We start from the raw sequence: 24,473 nt of genomic DNA on the forward strand, positions 1-24,473 counted from the left end.
CCTCGCCAAGCAGCTAAGTCCTCCTAATGTGGAAGGACAAGACCCAGGCAAGCCATGGAACTCAACAACCCAACAGAAGTCTCACAGGCCGAAAGGAAGCCAAGGCCTGAGGTGTGTCTTTGCCCAGAAGTGGAAATCTCATACACCCAAGGAATGTGCTTTCATCTCTGTCATGCACTTCAGAGGCTGCAGAGTCAACCCGAAAAGCTCTGGAAGCTCCAGCATCCTTCTCACCCAGCCCTGAGATTCAGCTGCTGAAGTCTCCACTAACTCCTAGTTGGAGGGGTGACAATTCTGGATAAAGATTTTAACGAAAGGAGAAAACCCCTAAAGACGAACACACTGTACACCTTTATACTTGTAGTAACCTTGCTATCAATTTTCTGCATTTTTATTGCTTTGACATCTTGGAGCCTTGTTGACACTAAGGAAACTACTTTTCCCAGGGCTGACCAATTCCTGGAAATAATAGACTGATGACCTGCCAGTGTGCCTGTAACAGGAACACCGGCCCATGCAGAGCCCACACTCCCAGTCGCCTCCTTTATCGAGTGCTTACATGCCGTTCCACTAGTCCCCTGCCCTAGTCAACCCCAGGTCCAAGTACCAGACAACATGTGGCCCAGAGCCTGCTGAAATTATCCAAACTAGCCATCCCTAATCCTGCCACCCCTGCCCTGCTTCTCCTTTCCTGTGGAAAGCACAATAAAGGCCCTTGCCCACATTTTCCCCGCTCCCTCTGCCTCCTGACCCATGCTGGTGCTTCCCCACCTGGCCTTCTGCGGCAGGGCGTGCCTCCAGTTTCTAGGGAATCTGCTGGTATAAACGTCTTCTTTTTTCGGGACAGTCATTTCTGGGTCTGCATGTCTAACCATACCTGAATGAAACAAATCCCAGGTACCCTTAAAACAACACCCTGAATCATCCACTCATGCCTGATCCCAACCCAAATTACACTTCTCTTCAATATTTCCTTTACCAACGCCATCCTCTACTGTAGAAACTAGAGCAAGACAGAAGGCAGGGAGGAGCCTGAAAGGAAATCAAGCCTGTTGCACTTCCCTGGATGCCCCCAAGCAGAACACCTGCAGTCGTAGAGTTTGTTTGAGGAAGGCTGCTTGGTAGGCAAAACCAGCTGGTCCACGTCCGGAGCCCTGAAGATCAGGCGGTTGTTCTCGTAAGTGATGGAGACCAGCACGAGGCGAGGCTCCTGCCGGGCAGTGACCATGTGCCCATCTTCCTTAATCACCAGCCAAAACCTGCAGAGAAACAAACCAGGGCCCACTCAGAAAATCCTCTTCCGTCCTCCCAGCAGCTTCCCTCCAGCTTTCTCCTTCTGCATAACTCTCCACCCGCCCTGACTTGGGACCCAACAATTATTTTCTAGATCATTATTCCAGTCCAGCCAAATGATTTGGGTCTAAAAGTTGGTGACCCCAAAACGAGCTTATTTGGCAGAAACAGTTCTGGGAGAGAGTCTGGCCAATGTATGGAAATCTCCAGTTTCAAACACCGGAACATGAGCCTGGCTCAGAGACTTTCCTTCACTGCTGAGGCAACCCTGCCACTTGCCTGCGGGCTCTGCTTTAGTTAGAAGCTTCTGTAGGTCTGTCAAATATGTCTCTGTGGCCCTGGGAACAGTAAAATCACTTTCAGGTCCTTTTTTTTTTTTTGAGACGGAGTTTCGCTCTTGTTACCCAGGCTGGAGTGCAATGGCGCGATCTCGACTCACTGCAACCTCCGCCTCCTGGGTTCAGGCAATTCTCCTGCCTCAGCCTCCCGAGTAGCTGGGATTACAGCCACACGCCACCATGCCCAGCTAATTTTTTGTATTTTTAGTAGAGATGGGGTTTCACCATGTTGACCAAGATGGTCTTGATCTCTTGACCTCGTGATCCACCCGCCTTGGCCTCCCAAAGTGCTGGGATTACAGGCGTGAGCCACCGCACCCAGCTCAGGTCCTTTTGTTATAGAACAAGAGGAGGTTGGCCAAGTGAATTGGAGCCTGAGTCAAATGTCTTGCAATGCTGCCTCCAAGAGGACCCAGGCCGGCCTCTGTTGTTTAACTTGCTGTGGCGTGCAGATCCTACATCAGGAAACCTCCCAAGTGGCATTTCCTCTTCATGTACACATTCTGACATGGAGAACAAAGACTCACTGAAGTCACATGTTAGATAAGCATCCCACTTATCTCCTAGAGAGCCCACCACTGTGCTGGACTTGGTTTTCACACTTTGTATTTCTACCGGATGAGCTGAAGAGTGAGGGAAAGCTGGCCAGGCCCAGTTAGCTAGGCTTTTACCTACAGCCTAGCATAGAGGTTGGGACTGCGCCACATAAAAGACTGGGTTGCCAAAAAGAAAAAATCTTCCACTCCTAGGGAAAATAAATTTCAGTATCACTTTTTAGTTTCGTTTTATTTAGTTGTTTTGTTTCTTTTATTTTGAGACAGTCTTGCTCTGTCAGCCAGGCTGGAGTACAGTGGCACAATCTCAGCTCACTGCAACCTCCGCCTCCTGGGTTCAAGTGATTCTCTTGCCTCAGCCTCCTGGGTAGCTAGGATTAGAGGCATGCACCACCACAACAGGCTAATTTTTGTATTTTAATTTCATATTTAAATTTTGTGGTGTTAGGGTTTTGCTATATTGGCTGGGCTGGTCTCAAACTCCTGGCCTCAAGTAATCTACCCGCCTCGGCCTCCCAAAGTACTGGGATTGCAGGCGTGATCCACTGTGCCCAGCTCAATATCACTATTTTAGAAAGAAGATAGAATCTGCAGACAAGTGGGTGAGGAACTGCAGGCACTGCTGAGTAAAAAGCACCTAAAAGCCAGAGGCTTTCCAAATGTGAGGAGGATAAAAAGCACAACTCCTTCCAGAATCTCCCAGGGAGATTTTCCAAACTGTGACCAGAGCCAGCAGGGAAACCTGAGGAGACCTCAGGAGGACATCCAATATCAGATCGTAGGGAGCTCCATCTCTCCCCTGTCCTGACCCTGGCAGGCAACCTCCTTATCGGGAGAGTCCTTTCCAGGTGCTGGCTAAACTGTCCCTTCCCTGCCACCACACCAGAAGACAATGGCTGGCAGCCTGTGCCCTGCTAACTGGCATTATGATGGTGTGGCAATGTAAAGGCGTTTCAGTAAGTGTCTTGCCTACCTCCTTCCAAAAAGCTGGTGACACAGGGCAGCAGCAAGTCCCCATCCCTCTGAGGAGACCATCTTTTCCTTTCTAAGTGTATATATGCATATGTGTGTTATTCATTCATTTAGATGATTTATATTTAATTAATTAATTTCAAAAGACAGAGACACAGGGTCTCACTCCACTACCCAGGCTCTAGAGTGCAGGGGCATGATCTCAGCTCATAGCAGCCTTGAACTGCCAGGTTCAAGCAATCCTCCTGCCTCAGTCTCCTGAGTAGCTGGGACTACAGGCACATACCCACAAGCCCAGCACATTTTTTTTAATTTTTTTTGTAGAGATGGAGTCCTACTGTGTTGCCCAAGCTGGTCTGGAACTCCTGGCTCAATTGATCCTTCCTCCTTAGCCTCTCAAAATACTGAGATTACAGATGTGAGCCATCCTGCCTGGTCGAAGATGCCCACAGTTCTCTGGCTCTCTTGTCCTGGAGCTGGATTCTGTAAATCAGAGGATGTCTGCCCAGAGAATGAAATGAAATGAAAGAGGCAGGCATCCTCTGATTTAGATGCCGAATAGAGCTAGGCCCTATTCCCTATTTCCAGCCTTGTCCCTTGGTGCAGAGTTCTTTGGTTAACGTCACCAAAGCCTTTACTCTTAACTCCCAGCATTCCCCATCCGCAGACAAGACTCCCTTTGAGATCTGCACAAAACCAGGGCCATGTCCAAACAGGAGTGGCAAACATGTTTGCACATCACTTCTGACAGCCCCTCCCTGGGCTGACTCTTTTCATCTCCCATTCATCCCTTACTAATGTTGCCCTTCACCGAGGCTCACAGCCTGGCTCATGGCTCCAGCCTATTGTATAACACAGGAGTTAAACTGCTGGGGTTAACAGCGGGAAGTGGTCACTAGAGGTTTCCCACTCATCAGTCACTGTAAAAGCAAGTGGCAACTTGCAAGGAGTCCAATTTGGGGACGGGAGAAAAACAGCAATCACAGGTTAAAAGGTTGCCTTTTGTGACATACCCCAACCATCTCATTTCCCTGTCAACCTGGGCAATAGTATTTTTCACCTCTCATGCACAAAATGATGCCCAGTGAATGAATAACTAGTTTTATTCTGCCAGATCTAAAAGAAGAGGTCAGTCTGGAGTGTGGATTTCATCATGACCAAGTTATCCCAACCTAGTCTACAACACTAAAAAGCTGGCACCTTGAATTTACAGGTAAAACATGAGTACATGATAGAGGGATCAGTCCGAAAGCCTGGAGCCTGGATTCCCCAAAACAGCTACAGTGCTCTGAATGACTAACAGCAACAGGTAAGTGGAGCCTGAAACAACAGAAAAATCTCATTTCTTAATTACGAACTGGCCTGGAGAGCAGGAAGAACTGAAAAGTGAGGGAAAGCATGAACACTACCACTGAGAGTGGAATGAGAAAACAGCAGGAATTGGGCAGGGAAAACACTCTGGATAGTAACAAACTTAAGGGATTCCTTTCTCTAACAGTCATTTGTGCAGAAGAAATAAAGGGCTGGCTTCAGTAAGGGTTTGGACAGATACAACTGATCAGCCCACATATGGCTGCTACGGAGAGCTGAGATTTCCAAGGTCAGCAAGGACAAGCACGCCCTACGGCACCAGGCAGCCAATGCCAGCATTCTGCTAGGTGGACTTTAAACACTCAATGCTTAGCGTGCTCCAGCCAAGTGTTCGTTCACAAGTATACTAAGAGCTTTGAACATTCCTCTAGAAATTTGAGACCCAGAACAATCCCAGCTTCTTCAAACAGTTAGTTCCAAAAACACAGGTTCAGAATGGAATTCATTAAATAAGGCCTTTCCCTGAACTCCAGGAACATTTGTAGTAGTGCTATCATATTGTCACGTTGAGAGAACAGCAGCCATTAAATAGAGTTCTCTCCAGCAAGCCTGCTTTGAAATTGTTATCCTTTGATAAATAAAATTTAGTTAAAATGGGGCTTTAGAGACCATCAAGTTCAACCTCATTCTTTTGCAAATGAGAAAACTTTGTAAAAGTTTGTGCCCAGAGTCTCCTGATTCTCATGCAATCCTTAGACTTTTATATCATGCACCAGTTACATACAAACAGCATAAATGCTGTGCTCACGCAGATCTAAGTTCAAATCTCCACAGTATACATTGGTTTTCTGACCTTGGATGAGATACTCATTCTTTCTGATACTGTTTCCTTGTTTGCAAAATGGTGATAATAATTTCTAGCCCACAAGATTGTCATGAGGCTTAAATATGCTAATCTATGCAACAGGATTCAGCATCTGCTGCATTTTAACACTGAATTAACATTAATTTCATGGCCTCTCCCTCCGCCCCAGGCTTCACATCACCCCACCCCATCCTAGGCATTTACTGTTTAAAACAAGGAAAAGGTAATAAATAGAGCTGTATTTATTTTAGGATGCCAATGAGAGCAAAAAGCAAGGACACATATTTTCTTTCACGGTTGCAACAATCATGGCAAAACAGTGACAAAGAGAAGCGGGAAATAAACCATTCTTCAGGTGATCAGAGGAAGTGCAGATTCGAACTGGAGATCTGTCTGTGTACCCAGTCCTTCAAGTGAGGAGGGAAGCCATGCAACCTGGCCTGAAACCCTTTCTTTGGACATGCATCGTGAAAATTCGGTTCTCCCAGGTTTTTGGAAGGTGTCCAGCTTCCCATAGTCTTTCCAGCAATAGGAAGGCTTTTCTTATGCTTCAGATTTGAATAAGCTCCAAACATCTCTTCTTCTTCATGGTCTCAGATAAAACCCTTTAATTATAGCATCCAAATCACCAGGGGGAAATTAAATACTCTATGCAAGTTGGTCCCACTCTTGGTGATTCTGCTTCAGCAGTCCTGGATGGGAATCTCAGAAGCTTCCAGGATTAAAAATCTGGGGTGGGAGATTGAAAATCCTCCCATGATTCACGTGGTCTGTGTACACAACACTTCCCTAAGACTCACTGAAGTTTTCCAATAGTATGGAAGCCCACATTTCTTTTTCTTTTTCTTTTTTTTTTTTTTTTTGAAGTTTGGCTCTTTTTGCCCAGGCTGGAGTGGAGTGCAATGGTGCAATCTCGGCTCACTGCAACCTCCACCTCCAGGGTTCAAGCGATTCTCCTGCCTCAGCCTCCCGAGTAGCTGGGATTACAGGCATGCACCACCACACTCAGCTAATTTTGTATTTTTAGTAGAAACGGGGTTTCTCCATGTTGGTCAGGCTGGTCTTGAACTCCCACCTCAGGTGATCTGCCTGCCTCAGCCTCCCAAAGTGCTGTGATTACAGGCATGAGCCACCTCGTCCGACTGATAGCCCACATTTCTTTAAGAGGGCATAGCAGTCTTCAGAAAACAGTGCGTTCTCGGGTCCTGGAGTGAACACAGGGATGCAGGTGGCTCTCTGCTAGAGGACTCCTTGTATGATAAACTTGCAAACCTCCCTCCCCTAGGACACAGGGCCACAGCTAAACCATCATCTCGACCAGATAAGAAGACATCTTGGCCAGGCGTGGTGGCTCATGCCCATAATCTCAGCACTTTGGGAGGCCAAGACAGGTGGATCACCTGAGGTCAGGAGTTCGAGACCAGTCTGGTCAACATGGTGAAACCTCGTTTCTACTAAAAATACAAAAATTAGCCAGGTGTCGTGGCATGCACTTCTAGTCCCAGCTACTCTGGAGGCCGAGGCAGGAGAATTGCTTGAACCTGGGAGGTAGAGGTTGCAGTGAGCCAAGATCATGCCACTGCACTCCGTCCTAGGCCACAAAGTGTGACTCTGTCGCCAAAAAAAAAGTTTCATAATCTTAAGTATGACCTGTTTATGTGTCAGACCCAAAAGTCCCAAAGTTCCAGGCTGTGAACAACTTTTCCGGTGGGAGGGGACACTATTCCCTTAACGGCAAGGATCCCGCCCCTGCCCCAGAGTCCCCATTCCCCTTGCTCATCCTTTGTCAAAATGTATCAGGCCTCCCCGGCACCCCCAGGATTGGAGAAATGTGAGGAACAAGACCCGGCAAGGCCTGAGCCAATGTCCTTGAACCACACTTGGCGTCTTTCTTGCTGCTTTCTAATGCCAATAGCATTTATTTTTCTTTTGTAAACTAGGATAGAATCACAAACTTTAGAGCTAAGGAGCCTTGAAGATACAGGTCAGACTCCCTCCTCTTACAGAGGACGAATCTCTCATCTAGGGAAGGACGAGGAATCTCTCATCTAGGGAAGGACGAGGAATCTCTCATCTAGGGAAGGACGAGGAATCGCCCCTACATACTTTTCCAACAAATAAATGTGACATGAGCTTGAACTTCCCAGCCAAACAACCAACGGTCCAACAGTCAGCCCAGAAACCCAGGTGGCAAACTCCGTGCTCCTCCGCGGACAGGTCGGGCCCCACCTCCCTCCCCGTCCTCACCCCGGGCAGGCTCCGCGCCGCCCCGCGCCCGCGCCCCGTACCTGTCCCGCAGGTCGCCGCTGCGCAGCCCCAGGGCCGTGCACTCCGCCTCGCTCACCGCCACCCCCTTGCAGGACTTCACCGGGTAGATCCAGAGCTTCGCCACGGTGCCCACCTGCTGCAGCCGCCGGCGCCGCCTGGGCCCTGCGCGGCGCCAGGCGACAGCCCCCAGCACCACGGCGGCCAGTCCCAGCGCGGCGACCCCGAGCCACCCGGGCGGGCGCTGCGCCAGGAAGCCGAGGCTGACCGGCATGGAGGAGGTGGAGGCGCCCGTGGCAGAGCGAGCGCGGCCGCGGAACTGCTCACAGACCCGGCAGCTACCGGAGCCCGGGAGGCCGAGGAGGCCCTGAAGGATCCCCGCGGGCGGGAGGAGTCAACGTTGGCCCAACCTCCGGCTGTGTCACCCCTTTCGCCACCGAGAGGAAGGGGCGGTTCCGCCGAGAGCGGGAATGCCTTAAAGCGGCGACAAAGCCAGGCGGTAACGGGGGAGACGGGCAGAGAGCGGCCGGGGACCCCAAAGCCTGCGAGCTAAGTGGGCGGCCCCTGGGGTGATCACGTCGCTTTACCCCTCCTCGCCCCCGCCCTACACGGCGTGCCACACGACCGTGCGCGCCTGTGATACAGCTGGCCTCGAATGAGAACCAGTACAATGCCATCTAAAATGGGAAAACTGTTTCCATTCTCCTCACAATGACTGCTAGCCACGGCTTCTGTAAACTACTAAGATGACCTTGCAAAATGCAAAGAGAGGACAAGCTGCAGACTTTCTCTTATCTGTAACTGCCAGAATTGCTGGCCTCTGTTTACCAAAGTAAGCACCCCAGATAATTCCATCCTGGCGCCAAGTAACCTAAAATTATGTGGACCCCCACCTGTCCAAATAATGTATAAACTAATGTTTATCTTGACCTCTGTAAACCACTTAAGTGGCAATTGGAATGACAAAAGTCCCCTGGCCCTTGGAATATCTGGAGCCCCCTCACCCTCGTCTCAGCCTAGGAGGTGATTGACAGCTTTCATTCCCATCTCCGCTCCTCAACCCCACTCCCAAAGTGGTTTTGTGGGTATAAAAAGGTCTTGTCACTCTTCTTTGTCTGCCACGGGTTGGAGAGAAGTGAGTCCTCCGTGGTCGCCGGCAATAAACCCTGCAGTTTGGCATCCTTTTGTTCTGGTGGTGACTTTCTGTGCTGAGTTCAATGCAGCAGCGCCCACACTCAGCCGTCCCCTTCTCTGCTAATGCTGCGCGCTTCGTCGCTCGACTAGAGCACCCCAGAACGTGAAGGTGGGGTGCAGAACGGAGAACTCACAAACATTTGGGAACGACTTTTTCTGGCAGGCCGCTGCGAGAACTGCAAGACTTTCTGCACACGAAGACTCGGCCTAAACCTCTGCACTCAAAGACCAGGAACTCCAGCGTGGCTTATAGGAGCATGACTCAAGGTGCCCCACCCTCCGCTGCCCCCTAACCTCGACCGCAGTAAAATGTCTTCCTGAGAAGGCTCAAGGCAGCCATGAGAATTTCCCGTTTACTCTAGTCAACACCCGATGGTCAGGCCCCTGACCTCCCCTTTTTGGGGAATTTTGTTTAAAGGCCTTACAGCTGTGAATCCTTTCTCTGCTGCTGTAAGATGTGTGAGTATCGCCTACAACTCAGAAGCGTCTTTCTCAAGGACCTGAAAGCCATTGCTTTGGGGAGGATAGGTCTCTGTGTCCTCTGGTCTCTGTGGGAGGATAGAATTCCAGCTTCATAACCGCTAGCATCCATACTGACCACCCCTTCGTGATTTTTCACTTGAGCCCCCTCTAGCTTCCCTGCCCTACTCGCTCCTTCATCCTTTAAAACGCCCAGTCTCCTCTGCACGAATGAGAATGATCAGCCCTTTCTCCTGCTATAAGTACTTAGTAAAATCTGTTTTCACGCCTTAACTAATGTTCCACTTTGTTGACATTTAACAGCTCCATTCAAGCAAGCTATTGGGTTAACAGTGGATTTTCTTAGACAAATTAAGGTTTGAAGTCTTTCATGATTTTGTTGTTGTTCTGTTTTTTTCAAAAGTTTGTCACATAAACTGTGGCACAGTCCTAGGAAAGTGTAAGGAGGCCAACCAGTGGGCCACCTCCCAAATCTGGCCTGACCCCCCCCCGCCCCCCCGCCGCCTCCCCGGGGGAAGAGGTGCACTCCAGGGTGTGGGAAGAGACTCTGGGAGGGATGGAGAACCGGAGGAGCCAGGCTCCCTTCGGCTGTTCCTTGTGAAAAGTGAAAGACAAAACAGCCTGAATCTCTCCCCACCCAGAGAAAAACCTCAGGCCAGCAGAGTTAGTCCCTCAGTCCGCATACATTTACATCATGCTTGGCAGCTGAGACCAAGGCGTTTGTTTTTTGAGCATGGTGTGGTGAATGTGATGTGCGTACACTTGGAGCTGACTCTCTTTGCTCCAGAGGAAGGTCAGAGACCTTCCTGCCCATGAGCCTGCTGTCAGTGTGCGGGGCTTGTAAAGCCATCATCGCCTGACTCTAGGTGAGCTCCAGGACGGGGCAAATGTCTTCTTGATTAATCGTCTGTTTCCTTCACCACATAGTTATTAATCATTCACCAGGCTTTGTCCTAGACTGGCGCTGGGAATTTAACAGTTAGAAGAAGCTGCCCTTTGATCCAGTTCACCGACTCCCCAGAAGACTGACACCTCCCCTGCAAGTCTAGAAGATAATGCCAGAGGAGAAGCCAGGTTAAGAAGCAGAGGAAGCGAGGCGAAAGAGCAGCTGAGTCTCAGAATAGTGCTGTTTTCAGAAGAGGGAGCTTTGGCGCTGAAACTTGAACATGAGGAGGGGTTTGGAGATGGGTAGAGGAGAGGATTCTGGGCAAACAGAACAGCACGTGCAATAGCCTGAAAAAGTGGAAGGAACAAGAGAGTGTGGCAGGTTTGGGCAACCACCAGCAATCCAGCTGTATTCGGATGTACCTGTCATGCAGCAGGTGGTGGGAGCTGAGCCAGGACAGGTGGGCAGAGGTCAGATCAACAGGCGTATTACCTCTACTGAATGTGAAGACACCTCAGAATTCTGAACAGCAGTGTGGCGTGATTAGATTTGGGGGCTAGGAAGGCCACTCTGGCTGTTCGGAGAACACCAAGGATGGGTGTTAGGAGAGATGTGGTTAGGGGAGATGGTCAGGGGACAGAATTAACAAGAGGTAGTGATGACAGAACACTGAACCAGAGGGAGAGGAGGAGCCCACGGGCCTCCCAGCTCTGTGGCATCAAAGTCTGGGGTGGGGTGGGGGGTACCATTCTCAGAGATTAAGAATTCAATGGAAGAAGACAGTCTGGGGAAAAAACTGATGAGCCTGTCGTGTACAGGGAGTGGGAGGTATCTGTGGACATCAAAGAGGAAATCGTTACCTAGATACATGGGTAACTTGAACTTTCCATGTCGCCAAGTCCTCATGTGCAAAATGATGGGGTTGTATTAGTCCGTCCTCGCACCGCTATAATGAAACTAAGTTATTTGTAAAGAGAAAAGATATAATTGGCTCATGGAGCTGCAGGTTGTGCAGGAAGAATGGTGGATTCTGCTTCTGGGAGACCTCAGGGAGCTTTCACTCATGGTAGAAAGCAAAGCCGGAGCAAAGGGAGGAGCAGGACCCAGAGAGACGGGGGAGGTCCCATATGCTTTTAAACAGCCAGAATTCTCTCTCGTGATGACAGCACCAAGGGGAATGGTATTAAACCATGAGAAACTGCCCCATGATCCAGTCACCTCCTACCAGGCCCAACTCCAACACTGAGGATGACAATTGAACATAAGATTTGAGTAAGGACACAAATCCCAACCGTATCAGAGGTTGAGGATTCATTAGTCTAATCCACTGTTTGTATTTCTTTTGTCCCCTTTGATTTGAATCAACTTATCTATATTTTTCTTGTTGATTTATGAGATCCTTTTGTAAATTAAGAAAATTACCCTTTAATCATGCCTTCCAGAGTCATAACCTTTTCCCCAAGTTTGTCATATTTTGTCATCTTCCTAACCCTAAGCTCGGGTTAGGAAGAATCTCTCTGTGTAGTGAATAAGACATCATTGTCTCCCTAGAGGCACTGATATAGATAAAGACAACTCTGTCAATTAAAATATCAGCCAAGAAAGCAGAGAAAAAAAGAAGCCTAAAACCCAAATCTTGCCTTGCCCAGCCAGGCTTTCTTCAGGAAGGTGAGTGCCAGCAGCCATGGAGGTATGCTCTCTTTCCTGGGGAGATGAGCACAGCAGATTGTCAGGCTGTGAGGACAGTCAACCTTCAACTCCTGTAACAAATCTTATGACTCAGGCTAGGCTAAAATGTTGTAAAAACCTCACCATCTCAATGGCCTAACAAAATAAAAGTTTATTTTTCACTTACATCCCACTTCAATGCAAGCCAAGCATTAATCAAAGGTCCCCTTAGGCCAGGCCCAGTGCCACACCCCTGTAATCCTAGTGCTTTGGGAGACTGAGGCAGAAGGATCACTTGAGCCCTGGAGTTCAAGACCAGCGTAGGCAACATAATGAGAACCTGTTTCTACAAAAAAATTTAAGACAAAAAAAAAAAAGAATGATTCAGGCATGGTGGTTCACACTTGTACTACTAGTTACTCTGGATGCTGAGGCAGAAGGGCCACTTAAACTCAGGAGTGTGAATGGATATGACGCATACACATGGTAGAAGAACCATCGCTAGGAAGTCAAAGTGCCTTCGTGGCTATGAAAAGCAAGCCACATGATCAGGGCTCAAAGCACCCGTTTACAAACTTAAGTTTGATAGTCAGTATGTTCAGCTTTGAAAGGAAGATGGCATCAGATCCTCTCACCTGCTTTCCCTTGAATACATGAACCAAGTGGTGGGGACAGAGCAAGATGGCTGATTGGAAGCCTCCACTGATCATCCTCCATGTGGGGACACCAATTTAACAACTATCTGTATTACAAAGCACTGTAATCAGGTGAGCAAAGTACCCGGTTTTAACTTCCTATCGCTGAAAAAGACACTGAAGAGGGTAGGAAAGATGGTCTCAGATTGCCAACACCACCCCTCCCCAATCTCCTGGCCAAGAGATTGGTGCCAAGAGACAATCTGTGCTCTTGCGGGGGCGGGGGGCACAGCAATTGTGGAACTTTGCACTGGCACTCAATGCTTCCCTATCAGAGCAGAAAGTAATACAGGGCAGAACTCAGCTGACACCCATCGAGGGAGAACTTCGACCAGCACTAGCCAGAGGGGAATCACCCATTCCAGCAGTCACAACTTGAGTTTGAGCAAGCCTTGCTTCCACAGGCTAAAGGACTCTGGGGTGCTAAATAAACTTGAAAGGCAGCGTAAGCCACAAGGACTGCAGCTCCTAAACAAGTCCTGGAGCTGTGCTGGGCTCAGAGCAATGGACCCGGGAGGCATGCAACCTAGTGAGACACCAGCCAGGGCATCTAAGCGAGTTCTTGACCCACCCTTCTCCTCACCGCAGGCAGCACAGCTCACAGCTGTGAAAGAGACTTCTTACTTGAGGAGTGGAAAAGGAGAGTAAAGGGGGCTTTGTCTTGCAATGTGGATACCAGCTCAGGTCACAGGAGGATAGGATACCAGGCAGAGGTTGTGAAGCCCCCACTCCAGACCCTAGGTCCTAGATGACATTTCCAAACATACTCTCAGCCAGAAGAGAACCTGCTGCCTTGAAGGGAAGGACTCAGTCCTGGCAGGATTCATCACCTACTCACTAAAGACCCCTAGAGCTCTGAATAATCAGCAGTGGTATCCAGGTAGTATATCTTGTGAATATACTACACAGCATATACTAGGTTGTAACCCTAGATTACAATACCCAAGTCCCTTTGAATACCTGGAAAGCTTTCCCAGGATGGGTACAGACAATCCCACACTATGAAGACTACAATAGATAACTAACTCTTCAATGCCCAGACACTGGCAAACATCCACAAGCATCAAGAGCATCCAGGAAAACATGACCTCACCAAGTGAACTAAATAAAGCACCAGGAAGCAAGTCTCAACTTGGGTGAGACCCTGAAACATGCTGGCTTCAGGTGTGACCCAGCACATTCCCAGCAGTGGTGGCTGCAGGGAGAGACTCCTTCCAGCAGAGGGAAGAGTAAGCTCGGGTACCAGCTCGGCCACTGTGAAGTACAGCACCAAGTGGGCTCTTGGGGTCTTTGGTTCCAAGACTGGGTGAGCAACTTTCATTCACGCCCTGCAATATGCTAGATGTTAGTATGTAGTCGATGATAGAGGAAGATAGAGTGTCTGATCTCAAGAAGCCAGTAAATTGCTAAGGTCACACATCAGGAAACAGCTACTTCAATCCTGGCTGGAAAGTAAGGAGCAAAGGCCAGAAAAGAGGAGAGTCATAGGAAGGTAAACAAGCACAGACGGTAGAAGAAATTATACTGGGTGCAGAAGAATGTGGACTTCATTCCACGTAAGTGAGTAACATTGTGTACCAATAAGAAGAGATGCTGGGTGGCTGGAAACGCGGGAGGAATGGAAACTTCACTTGTATACATCTGTCTTTTGTATTTTTAACCGTGAAAAGTATTACTTATTCAAAAAAAATTTAAATAAAATTATTTAAAAATATGATACAATGAGTCTGGTGGTGAGCAGAATAGACAGGAAATATTCCTTATCAGCTTACAATCTACTAGATCTTTTTCAAGTTTTATGGCCCATCAGTGAACAATACAGCTTTACATAGATTCCCAATGTCAAAAGGTGTGTAATCAAATAATTGTAAGCCAAATAATAATTGTTTTCCCAACGATACAGGCTCAGAGCTTTGAAAGTGTAGGCTGGGGGCTGGACAGATTACTCTGCTTGAAGATTCCTGGGACGTAACATGTAAACTGGGATTTGAAGAACGCATAGGAGCTTCAAAAATGGAAAACAGAGTAAAAGTAACTAATCAATGAGAGATACAATTTTCTGAAAAAAACTTATAGTTTGGGATGATGATCAGAGCAACAAAGGGAATGACAGGAGGTAAGGCTGACAGTCAGGATGAGGCCAAATTGTGCAGGCTTTTCTACCCTAGAAAGTTCCAGAAACCTTTCATGGACATTGGTATTCTGGAACTTGGTAAATACGTACCTTTAGGAAAATTGATTTTATTTCCAAATAGTGGGGGAAAAAGTAATGGGAATTTCTTTTTCTATTTTGATTTTTTTCCCATAATTTTTACTGAAACATCCTGGTTTTATTCTGGTTAACATAGGACGTTAAGAAAATCAGTATATAGCCAGCAAATATAGATGGGAAAACTCAGAAGCAAGTATGTTAAGTATGTTTGCTCTTTTTTTCTCCTTGTCAAATATGTTCAGAGTTGTGATCTTTATTTATCATCTAAGAGATCTTCTGTTACCAGGACCGTTCCTCGTCACTGTGTTGGGATTAGCTATCATCAGCTTCATCTTTTCCACAAGAAATCAAAGCTTCCTGGCGGTTTGCAGCCTCCCACAGCCTGGCCCATGGCTTGTTTTATTTGGCTTACACAGTTGTTTTAAAAGAGAAGTTTCTAGCTTGTCTTTTAAAACCAAAATATCTGGCAATATGAGGTCTATATTCAGCATAAGGAGAAGCAAGCGGACCTGACTGGAGCCTGTCCCTTGTAGGATCCCCGTCGCCCTATAGGATCCCCAGTTCCCGCCCACTCAGAATTCAACCGGACCCCCTCCCTCAGCCTTTGACTTTGGCCCGGGGTAGACGGGGGATTTCCCGGGCAGTTGCTCCAGATTTACACGAGGGGGCGCTGTGATCAGCGTTTTGAAGGGAAGGGTGGGGAGGAAGTGTTCGGAGTTGATTCTAACGGGAAGTGAAAGGAAAACCCTCCTTTCCTTTGGGTAAGTCGTGGAACGACTTGCTGTGACCCAGCTCAGTGGAGTCGGGACTAAGAGTATTTTGAAGTAGGAGGAATACTAGATTTGAAGTCTCAGAAGTCATAGAAGTGTGGGAGAAACAACGCCACACTTTTCTATTTTCCCTCCTATCTGGAAAACACTTTGCAGTCTGTCAAACGCTGTGGATTCAGAGGTCTATTCGGTCCTCACAGCAATCCCATGTCCCAGGGAGGAGGGGGCTGCTCCTGCCCAGCCACCCAGAGGTCCTCTCGCCCAGGAGCGCCCACCCAGCCAGAAAGGGGCAGCTCCCCTGCCTTGGCCGCTTCCTCACACTTTCCTTTTTAGGAGGGGTGGGGAAGCCCTGGAGAAAGACAGGGTGCCAAGAATATGTAAGGGACGGGCCAGAAGAAAGAAGTTGACAGATCCGTTCTGGGACACTTCCTAACTGTAAGGTGCCCTTCCTTGGCTGGGACTTATGCTTCTCCCTCTATCTCAGGCCCAGTAAATCTCAGTTTATATTTACTAAATAAATAGTCTAAGGCATCTGTTGGGCCTTAACCTGTATATAGGAAGGGCCCTGTTATTCCTTCAATATTAGTTACAAAATTATGGGGGCTTGGGCTGATGACACTGAGGCTCCGAGGACCTTCTCACCGCTGGTCGTCCCTGCCCTGTTGGCCCCTAAGCTCCATCAGTGGCCGAGACTGTGTGTCATTGTGGCTTTGATCCTGTGGATGTTATCAGCCAGGATGCAGAATCCTATTTCCTCTCCCAGTTTTCAGTTGCTATTTTTCTGTTTGTTTTCTTTGGCTGCTGTAGGGAGATTTGCTTTTCATCTTGGCAGCACGTGCCCCACTCAGAGTGAAGGAAGAAGGCTATGGCAGGATACAGTGGTCTGGGAAGGGAAGAGAATCTCCTAACCTGGGGACATCCTTTCCCAAACAAGGCCCCTGCAAAGTAAAGGCCTCCTAACGTTTCCCTCTGAACTCTCCATGTTCTACTACTTGCCCAAGAAAAAAAGTATACAAAGTGTCTCCTCACCCATGGTTAGCCACAAAAGACCTCTGTTTCCCAGACTCCCTTTCACTCTACATATTCATCCATTCATCATTCATTGATTCATTTGTTCATTCATTTATTCTGTGACACTCTAACATCTTTCCTAAGTATGACCAGAAAATAGTGACCTATGATCCACTCTACAGCATGTGGGTTGTAACCATTGTCATGGTTTTTTTTAAATTGAGATACAAATCACAAAACATAAAATGTACCATTTTAAAGAGTACAATTGTATTAGTCTGTTTTCATGATGCTGAGAAAGACATCATGAAACTGGGTAATTTATAAAGAAAAAGAGGATTGATGGACTCATAGCTCCACGTGGCTGGGGAGGCCTTACAAACATGGCAGCAGGCAAGAGAGAATGAGAGCCAAGTGAAAGGGGAAACTCCCTATAAAACCATCAGATCTTGTGAGACTTCTTCACTACCACGAGAATGATATAGGGGAAACTGGTGCCATGATTCAATTATCTCCCACCGAGTCCCTCCCACAACACATGGGAATTTTGGGAGCTACAATTCAAGATGATATTTGGGTAGGGACACAAGAAAACCTTATCAGCAATGCATTGGTTTTTAGTATATTCACCCTCACTTCTATATAAAACATTTCTGTCACCACAAAAAGAAACCTCATGCCTATTAGCAGTTAGTCCCAGCTGTCCTCTCCTTGTCCTCTGGCAATCACTAATTTGCTTTCTGTGGCTAAGGAGTTGCCTATTCTGGACATTTCATACAAAAGGAATCATACAATATGTGGCTTTTTGTGTTTGACTTCTTTTATTTAGCATAATGTTTTCAGGGTTCATCCCTGAACATACGACATATAACATCCCTGTTTTATATATATGTGTATATATATATATACACACACACAATGTATATAAAATATATAATCATATATTTACATATATTTATATATTATATATACATATAGAAAACATGTGTTATATATACATTATATATTTTTATATATAAAAATATATAAAATAAAAATATATATATTTTTTGAGATGGAGTCTTGATCTGTCATTCAGGCTGGAGTGCAGTGGCGTGATCTCGGCTCACTGCAACCTCCGCCTCCCAGGTTCAAGTGATTCTCCTGCCTCAGCGTCCAAGTAGCTGGGATTACAGGCACCCACAATTGCACCTAGCTAATTTTTTTTGTATTTTTTTGTAGAGACGGGGTTTCGCCATCTTGGCCAGGCTGGTCTCAAACTCCTGTCCTTGTGATCCACCTACCTTGGCCTCCCAAAGTACTGGATTACAGGCAAGAGCCACTTCACCTGGCTCTCTATTATATGTTGTAGCATATAACAGTACATTCCTTTTTATAGCTGAATAATATTCCATTTATGAATAGACCACATTTTGTTTATCTAGTCATCAGTTGATGAACTTTGTTTTGGCTACTATTAATAATACTAATATGAATACTCATGTACATGTTGTTTTTTTTTTGTTTTTTTTTTTTGAGTCAGGCCTTGTTCTGTTGCCCAGGCTGGAGTGCAGTGATGCCATCACAGCTCACTGCAGCCTTGAACTCCTGGGCTCAAGCAATCCTCCTACCTTAGCCTCCTGCGTAGCTAGGTCTATAGACATACCACCACACCTGGCTAATTCTTGTAAGATAACGTATTTTCAATACTCACGGGTATATACTGGAGTGGATTCATAGGGTCCTGTGCTAATTCTGTGTTTGACTTTTTGAAGAACTACCAAATTATTTTCTGCAGTGACTGTACCATTTTAAATTCCCCCCATCAATATTGAAATTCCCTCTTTCTTAACAAAAACAATTTAAGAGATTGCTTAAATGGTCTTAGATGAACCTGTCATCAAGGAGAGGGAGGGCATGAATTGATAGTTGCACAGGGCCTGTGCAGAGACACCTGGCAATAACCCTCAGGACACTGGATAATTTATCCCAAGCCATGGTGAAGAAAATGGGGAGGAACAGGGTAGTCAGCAGCATGGAGCAGATTTGCCAATCTCTTATCCTCATCAGTTTAAGGGTTAGGTGTTGATATTTAAAACATGGAGAAGCTGTCTGAGAACATTTAGTACATGTCCACTGTTGAAGGGGCAAAAGAGTATAGGCCAGCAATTTGTCTCACTCCTGTAAGACTTCTGAGGTCTCTTTGAATCCAAGCCTCAGAGAATGAACAGCAATAGCTAAGACAATGCCCTTTCTAAGTGTGTAGAGAGTTGAGGAAATGCAGGGGTTGGGGGGGTGCTTTTCTGTAGAACTGCCCTCTTTTCATGTTCCTTCAAAGGGTACAGTGAAACGGAATACTGTATTGTCAACTAACTTATAAAAAATGGGCTCAATACATCCTGCTATAGAAATTCCATCAACGTGCTAGTAAGTTTACATTTATCAGAGCTCATTATTCAACAGCAGCTGGAGTTGCGTGTGTTCATGGATGTGGAATGAGAATACAGTTCAATCTTTATAGGCACAGAGCAGAAACAGGACAGGTAGAGGGTCAATTTGAGACCGTCCCAGCCCATCTTTGATTGGCCTGTGAAACACAACAGGAAACTAATTCATATGAAAGATGTGCTAAAACACCTGTTGGCTTTAACAAAAGGAATCTTGGCTGATTTTACATTAAAACTTCTAACAAAGGAGAATAAATGCTCTTGGATGAAGAACATGTCTTTATAACCAAAAGCCACATTTGTTGCCATATAAACAATTTTTCTTTATGAAAGAATAAAAAATATATATACATGTGTGTGTCTGTGCATGTGTGTATGTGTATGTGTATGTGTATGTGTGTGCAAAAGACAAAAACAAAACTTCAAATAAATTCTCTTCCTTTCGGCAAATCACTTGAGCCTTTGACAGTGTGAGAATGTTTTTCTTGGCCAGGCATGGTGGTTCAGGCCTGTAACCTCAGCACATTGGGAGGCCAAGGCAGGTGGATCACTTGAGGCCAGGAGTTTGAGACCAGCCTGGCCAACATGATGAAACCCATCTCTACTAAAAATATAAAACTTAGCTGGGCGTAGTGGCACACGCCTGCAATCCCAGCTACTAGGGAAGCTGAGACCATTGAATCATTTGAACCCGGGAGGCGGAGGTTGCAAGGAGCTAAGATGGCACCACTGCACTCCAGCTTGGGCGACAGAGCAAGACTCTGTCTCAAAAAAGAGGAAAAAGTAGAAGAAGGAGAAGGAGAAGAAAAGAAACAGTCTTTCTTTGTCTCTCAGTAATCAAAATAGAGGACCAATAGATTTAGTAATACTCGCCCCACCCAACCTCATCAGCATCTTCCCCACAATTATCTCTTTTAGTGTTGTTTGCTCACCAGAAGCTGTAATATTGATACACATGAACTCAGACTGAGCACCTATGATATGCAAGACTCTTAAGTTCGCAAAACAAATTTGGTGCATTTTTCTCCCTGGAATCTTAGAATCAAGTGTATACAAAATATATATATATGTACATAAATGTATAAATAAATAAAAACATATAATTCAAGGTGAAAATCTCTAGTGATGTAGAGATTCGAAGGGAGGAAAAATAACTTTTGGTGTGGAGTCAAGAGAAAGATTCTATCCTTCTTGTTGAAAAAGACCAAAAAGCATATTTTGAATGGGGAGCTCACTCTGGTACCAGGGCACGTATTAAGAGAAGTTGTAAAAGGAAATGCCCAAACAGACTTGGCGTGATCTATGCTAGATACCCGGTTAAAAGAAGAAAGAATCTGTACATGTGCCTCATTTAGGCCCTGTTCCCCTTCTGCTGCATGAATAATTATTTCTGAGACCTAGAAGTCTATCTTCCACCCAATTAGTTTCTGTAATTAAAAGCCATCATGACGACAAATGTTTTCTCTCATATCCTACGGTTTTCCTAATCTAACTGTACAGCTTCTAGAGGTTCTCTTCCAGTTCAGAGGTTTCACAATTTTTTTTAATATTTGAGAATAATGCAGAAAGGACCAACTTTCCCTAATCATATATATAGGAAAGGGTGTACCTTTAGATTTTGATACTCCTTGAGGAAGGCCATATGGATTTCAAGTGTCATATGGGGAGCCCAAGTCTACAGCTTGGAATGTTCCTAGCCAATTATTAGGATGACTAATGAAAAAATTCCAAAAACCAGTAAGAACTCAGATTAGGGCCGGGCGCGGTGGTCACGCCTGTAATCCCAGCACTTTGGGAGGCCGAGGCGGGTGGATCACGAGGTCAAGAGATCGAGACCATCCTGGTCAACATGGTGAAACCCCGTCTCTACTAAAAATACAAAAACTCAGCTGGGCATGGTGGCGCGTGCCTATAATCCCAGCTACTCGGGAGGCTGAGGCAGGAGAATTGCCTGATCCCAGGAGGCGGAGGTTGCGGTGAGCCAAGATCGTGCCATTGCACTCCAGCCTGGGTAACAGGAGCAAAACTCCATCTCAAAAAAAAAAAAAAAAAAAGAACTCAGATTAGAAGCATCAAAAACTCCCCACTCTGGCTCACTTTATCGTGACCCTGTTGAGCATATGGTATAATAAAGACAGTGGGTTAATTGGGAAATACTATAATAACGAAATACATGTCTGACCTATAGACACTTCAGGAAAGGTTTACTGCTTTAGTTTGGCTTGACATGGTACAACGCCCACCTCCATAATTCAATCATGGAACCAACCACGTCTGGTAGGGACTGAAGGTCTAATGGTAAATAAGACAGAAGCAATCCTGCCTTCAAGGCAGCCACAGTGAAATCCTCAAGGTTTCCCAGGCTTCTTTGGGCCAAGTGAACTGCTTTCATTTTTGCCATATTCTAAAGCCCAGAGGAAGCAATGACTGAAAGGAGGAGTCTGGCAATGATAACAGCAGTCCTTATAAAAACAGAGACCCGGTTTCCAGTAACCTTAAATAGTAGCCTAGAAAACTGAGACACATACAAGAATGTTTTGGGAAGCATTATTGGTGATAGGCAAACCAACCCCAATGTCCATCAGCAGCACACTAGGTAGAAAAAATGTGGTGCATTTATATAGCAAATGAACATACAGCAAATAAAAATGAACAAACTATGGCTACACACACACACACACACACACACACACGAGTTCACCTTCTTTTTAAAAAAATAAAATGAGCCAAAGAAGGTCACACAGTGAGTTGTGGAGTCAGATTCCGCAGAGCCAGCGTGGTAGAAGTGTGCCACCCAGATCCTCCTTCAAGCAAGGACTCTGCCACTTGCTGAGAGTGTTGTCAGCAGACGGCTTTTCAGCACAGGGCCCTTTCAAGGATTGCCGCAGCCACCCAGAGCTGCCTGGCCTGAAGGTATCTCGTCCCAGGGCAGCGCACCCACAAGCTGATCAACGTGGGGTATAATTGTTTCTGGAAAAAGGGGTCATGGATGTCGTGCAGGAAGGAATTCAAGGCAAGTTGTGGAGTGCAGCCAAAGAAGCGAGTTTATTGAAATGACTCCGTTACAGAGTAGGGTGTCCTTGGAAAGCAAGCAGAGCAATGTCTAAGTTCTTACGTGGGGCACTTCCCTATGTCAACACGAGGTGAGCTGTGCCTGCATGCATGCGGGCTGACAGCCTGAGAAGTTTTATTCTTGTATTGATTTAAAGAAAACTATCCCTAACATTTTAGTGTGTGAAGATATTAAAGTATAACTATAATTATCCTGAAAGCCTATATTGTTATGGGTATTGGGACAGCTGGACTTTCTGCTATAGCACTTTGTCCTCGAAGGCATTATCAAGCTACTTCCTTAGCTGTAAACATCCTAGGAGGGGTCATGACTGGCAAGGAATGTGTCTTGCTTGCAGAGTTAATTTTTTTTTTTGAGATGGGTTTTGCTCTTGTTGCCCTAGCTGGAGTGCTATGGCGCAATCTCATTTCACTGCAACCTCGGCCTCCCGGGTTCAAGCACTTCTCCTGCCTCAGCCTCCTGAGTAGCTGGAATTATAAGCACCCACCATCATGCCCAGCTAATTTTCGTATTTTTAGTAGAGAAAGGGTTTCACCATGTTGGCCAGGCTGGTCTTGAACTCCTGACCTCAGGTCATCCACCAGCCTTGGCCTCCCAAAATGCTGGGATTAGAGGCGGGAGCCACTGCACCCGGCAGATGGAGTTGATTTTAAAATTGTGTGACTCTGGCTCTCTGAGGCCCCTGCTTCGCTAACATAATGGTCTGGCCATCCCATTGCAAGTCAGGTCAACCCTGAAGGGCCATTCTAGTTTCCAAGCTCCTAGTGTGGTGGGCTGAGGCCTTTGCTGAGTCTGCACTGCAGCTCAACTTCTCCCCCTGTCCATTTCCTGCTTCCTTCTCCTGCGGGGTTGATCAAGGCACTCCCGCTAGTCATCACCCGGTACACTAAACTCCAACCCTTAACAGAGAGTCTGACACTAGGACCCACAGCCATAACGGTTCCATCCCTTCTAACACCTCCCATTAGAGCCCAGCATCTAGCATGAGGCCAGCACATAGCAGGGGCTCAACTGTGTTTGTTGAATAAGTGAATAACACACGAATGAAAAGACCCTTTGGGAGATAAAGGACAGTGCATGTTTGCCTTCCAGGCTGTCATAATCGCTACTAATAAGTATGTTTCCATCGTGTTTGCAATGAGCAGTGACAGGGATCCCTATGCACCTCCTGTGTGAAGATCAGTGAGGGCCCAGGGGCTTTCCCATCGATCCTCACACTCTCTGTTTGTTCTGTGCACGCTTGTGCCTTGAGAAGCTGACAGGATTTCTTCCATCCCGTTACAGGTAAGTTGAGTTTGGGTATCCAGAAACAAGGCCATAGGCAGACCAGAAGGAGAAGTGAGTTCAGGACAAAAATGGAGTCCTTCCTTGTCGGGGGTGGCTGGGAGAGACCAAAAGCTACACACAAACCCTTTCTCTCCCGCTGCCTTGAACCAGCCCAGCTCCATCCTCTCCAGGCCTCTCTTTCCTGCTGCTCCCGAGCCCCAGCCCCCAACCGACGTCCCCTGCAGCTCCTGCTTTCCAGCAAAGGGATAGCTGGGTCTCCGATCTAGATCATGAGGCTGGAAGGAGAGAAAAACACTAATGGATGGGGAGGCAGGTTGTGTCTCTCCTCTCCTTTCGCTCTCACCCATGCCCGATTCCCTCCCTGCACTCTCCCCACATTCGCCCCACTCTCAGGCCTCTTTCCTCTCCTCCCACGGGTCGGAGGCAGCCGACTTTTAGCTAGGGGCAGTTGCAGAGGCAGAACAATATCCTACAGATTGTTGGGCTCTTAATATACTTCTTAGTTAACCTTCCAAATAAGCCTCTGAAGTCCATGCCATCTAATTTGCAAATGAAATTCAAAGTTGAAGAGCTTGTCCAAGGTCACACAAATACAGGATAGGAAGCCAGCTGGTCAGATGCCAACACTGTTCCTGTTAGGCAGGATGGCATCCTGCTACCCGTGGAGCTTTGAAAGGTGGTTTCTGGGCCCCTGGGGTGAACAACAGAGAGTTGCTTCATGAGAACAAAATTGCAGCCAATGGGAACAGTTACAGCAGCTGCAGAAATCATCCCAAGAAAGTGTGGCAAAATAGCAAAGTACATTCAACCCCATCGACTTGGGGGACACACACACCCCTTCACATGCTCCTTTCTGTGTTTTAACCATGGCAAGTCCACAGCTACGCTATCTCAGCATCTCAAAACTCCAGAGTATAATGTCAGCCCCTGAAGCCTTTACTGGAGTCTTGCTAAGTACTTTGATTACAATAATGCAACAAGGAATGCATGTTGGCTGTAACTACATCCAAAGCTTTCTCTTCCTCGTGGTCACTGAGTAACAGGAATGTGAGCCAAAGCAGCAAAGGTAAGAAGCCACGTTCCCTCAACTCTGCCTGCCAGCATCATTTTACAAAGCCCCTGACTGTGACGACACGTAACTCTCTGGAAAGATGCCCTGAAGACAAAACAGGG

At 46.7% G+C, this 24,473-nt stretch overlaps 1 protein-coding gene across 1 annotated transcript in view; it reads right to left on the reverse strand.

Annotated features, from left to right (window-relative positions):
• The window catches only part of MTARC2 (mitochondrial amidoxime reducing component 2), a 31,876-nt gene extending 23,935 nt beyond the window's left edge, over positions 1–7,941 (reverse strand). The window contains exons 1-2 of the mRNA XM_078356480.1: positions 7,622–7,941; positions 1,086–1,259 (exon numbers count right to left, since the gene is read on the reverse strand). Of these exons, the coding sequence (XP_078212606.1) occupies positions 1,086–1,259; positions 7,622–7,872 (425 nt within the window). The 5' untranslated portion in view covers positions 7,873–7,941. The remainder of the gene's footprint in view (positions 1–1,085; positions 1,260–7,621) is intronic.
• Between the last annotated feature and the right edge of the window lie 16,532 nt (positions 7,942–24,473).

The sequence above is a fragment of the Callithrix jacchus genome, chromosome 19, assembly GCF_049354715.1.
Source record: "Callithrix jacchus isolate 240 chromosome 19, calJac240_pri, whole genome shotgun sequence".
In the NCBI taxonomy this organism is placed as follows: Eukaryota; Metazoa; Chordata; class Mammalia; order Primates; family Cebidae; genus Callithrix; species Callithrix jacchus.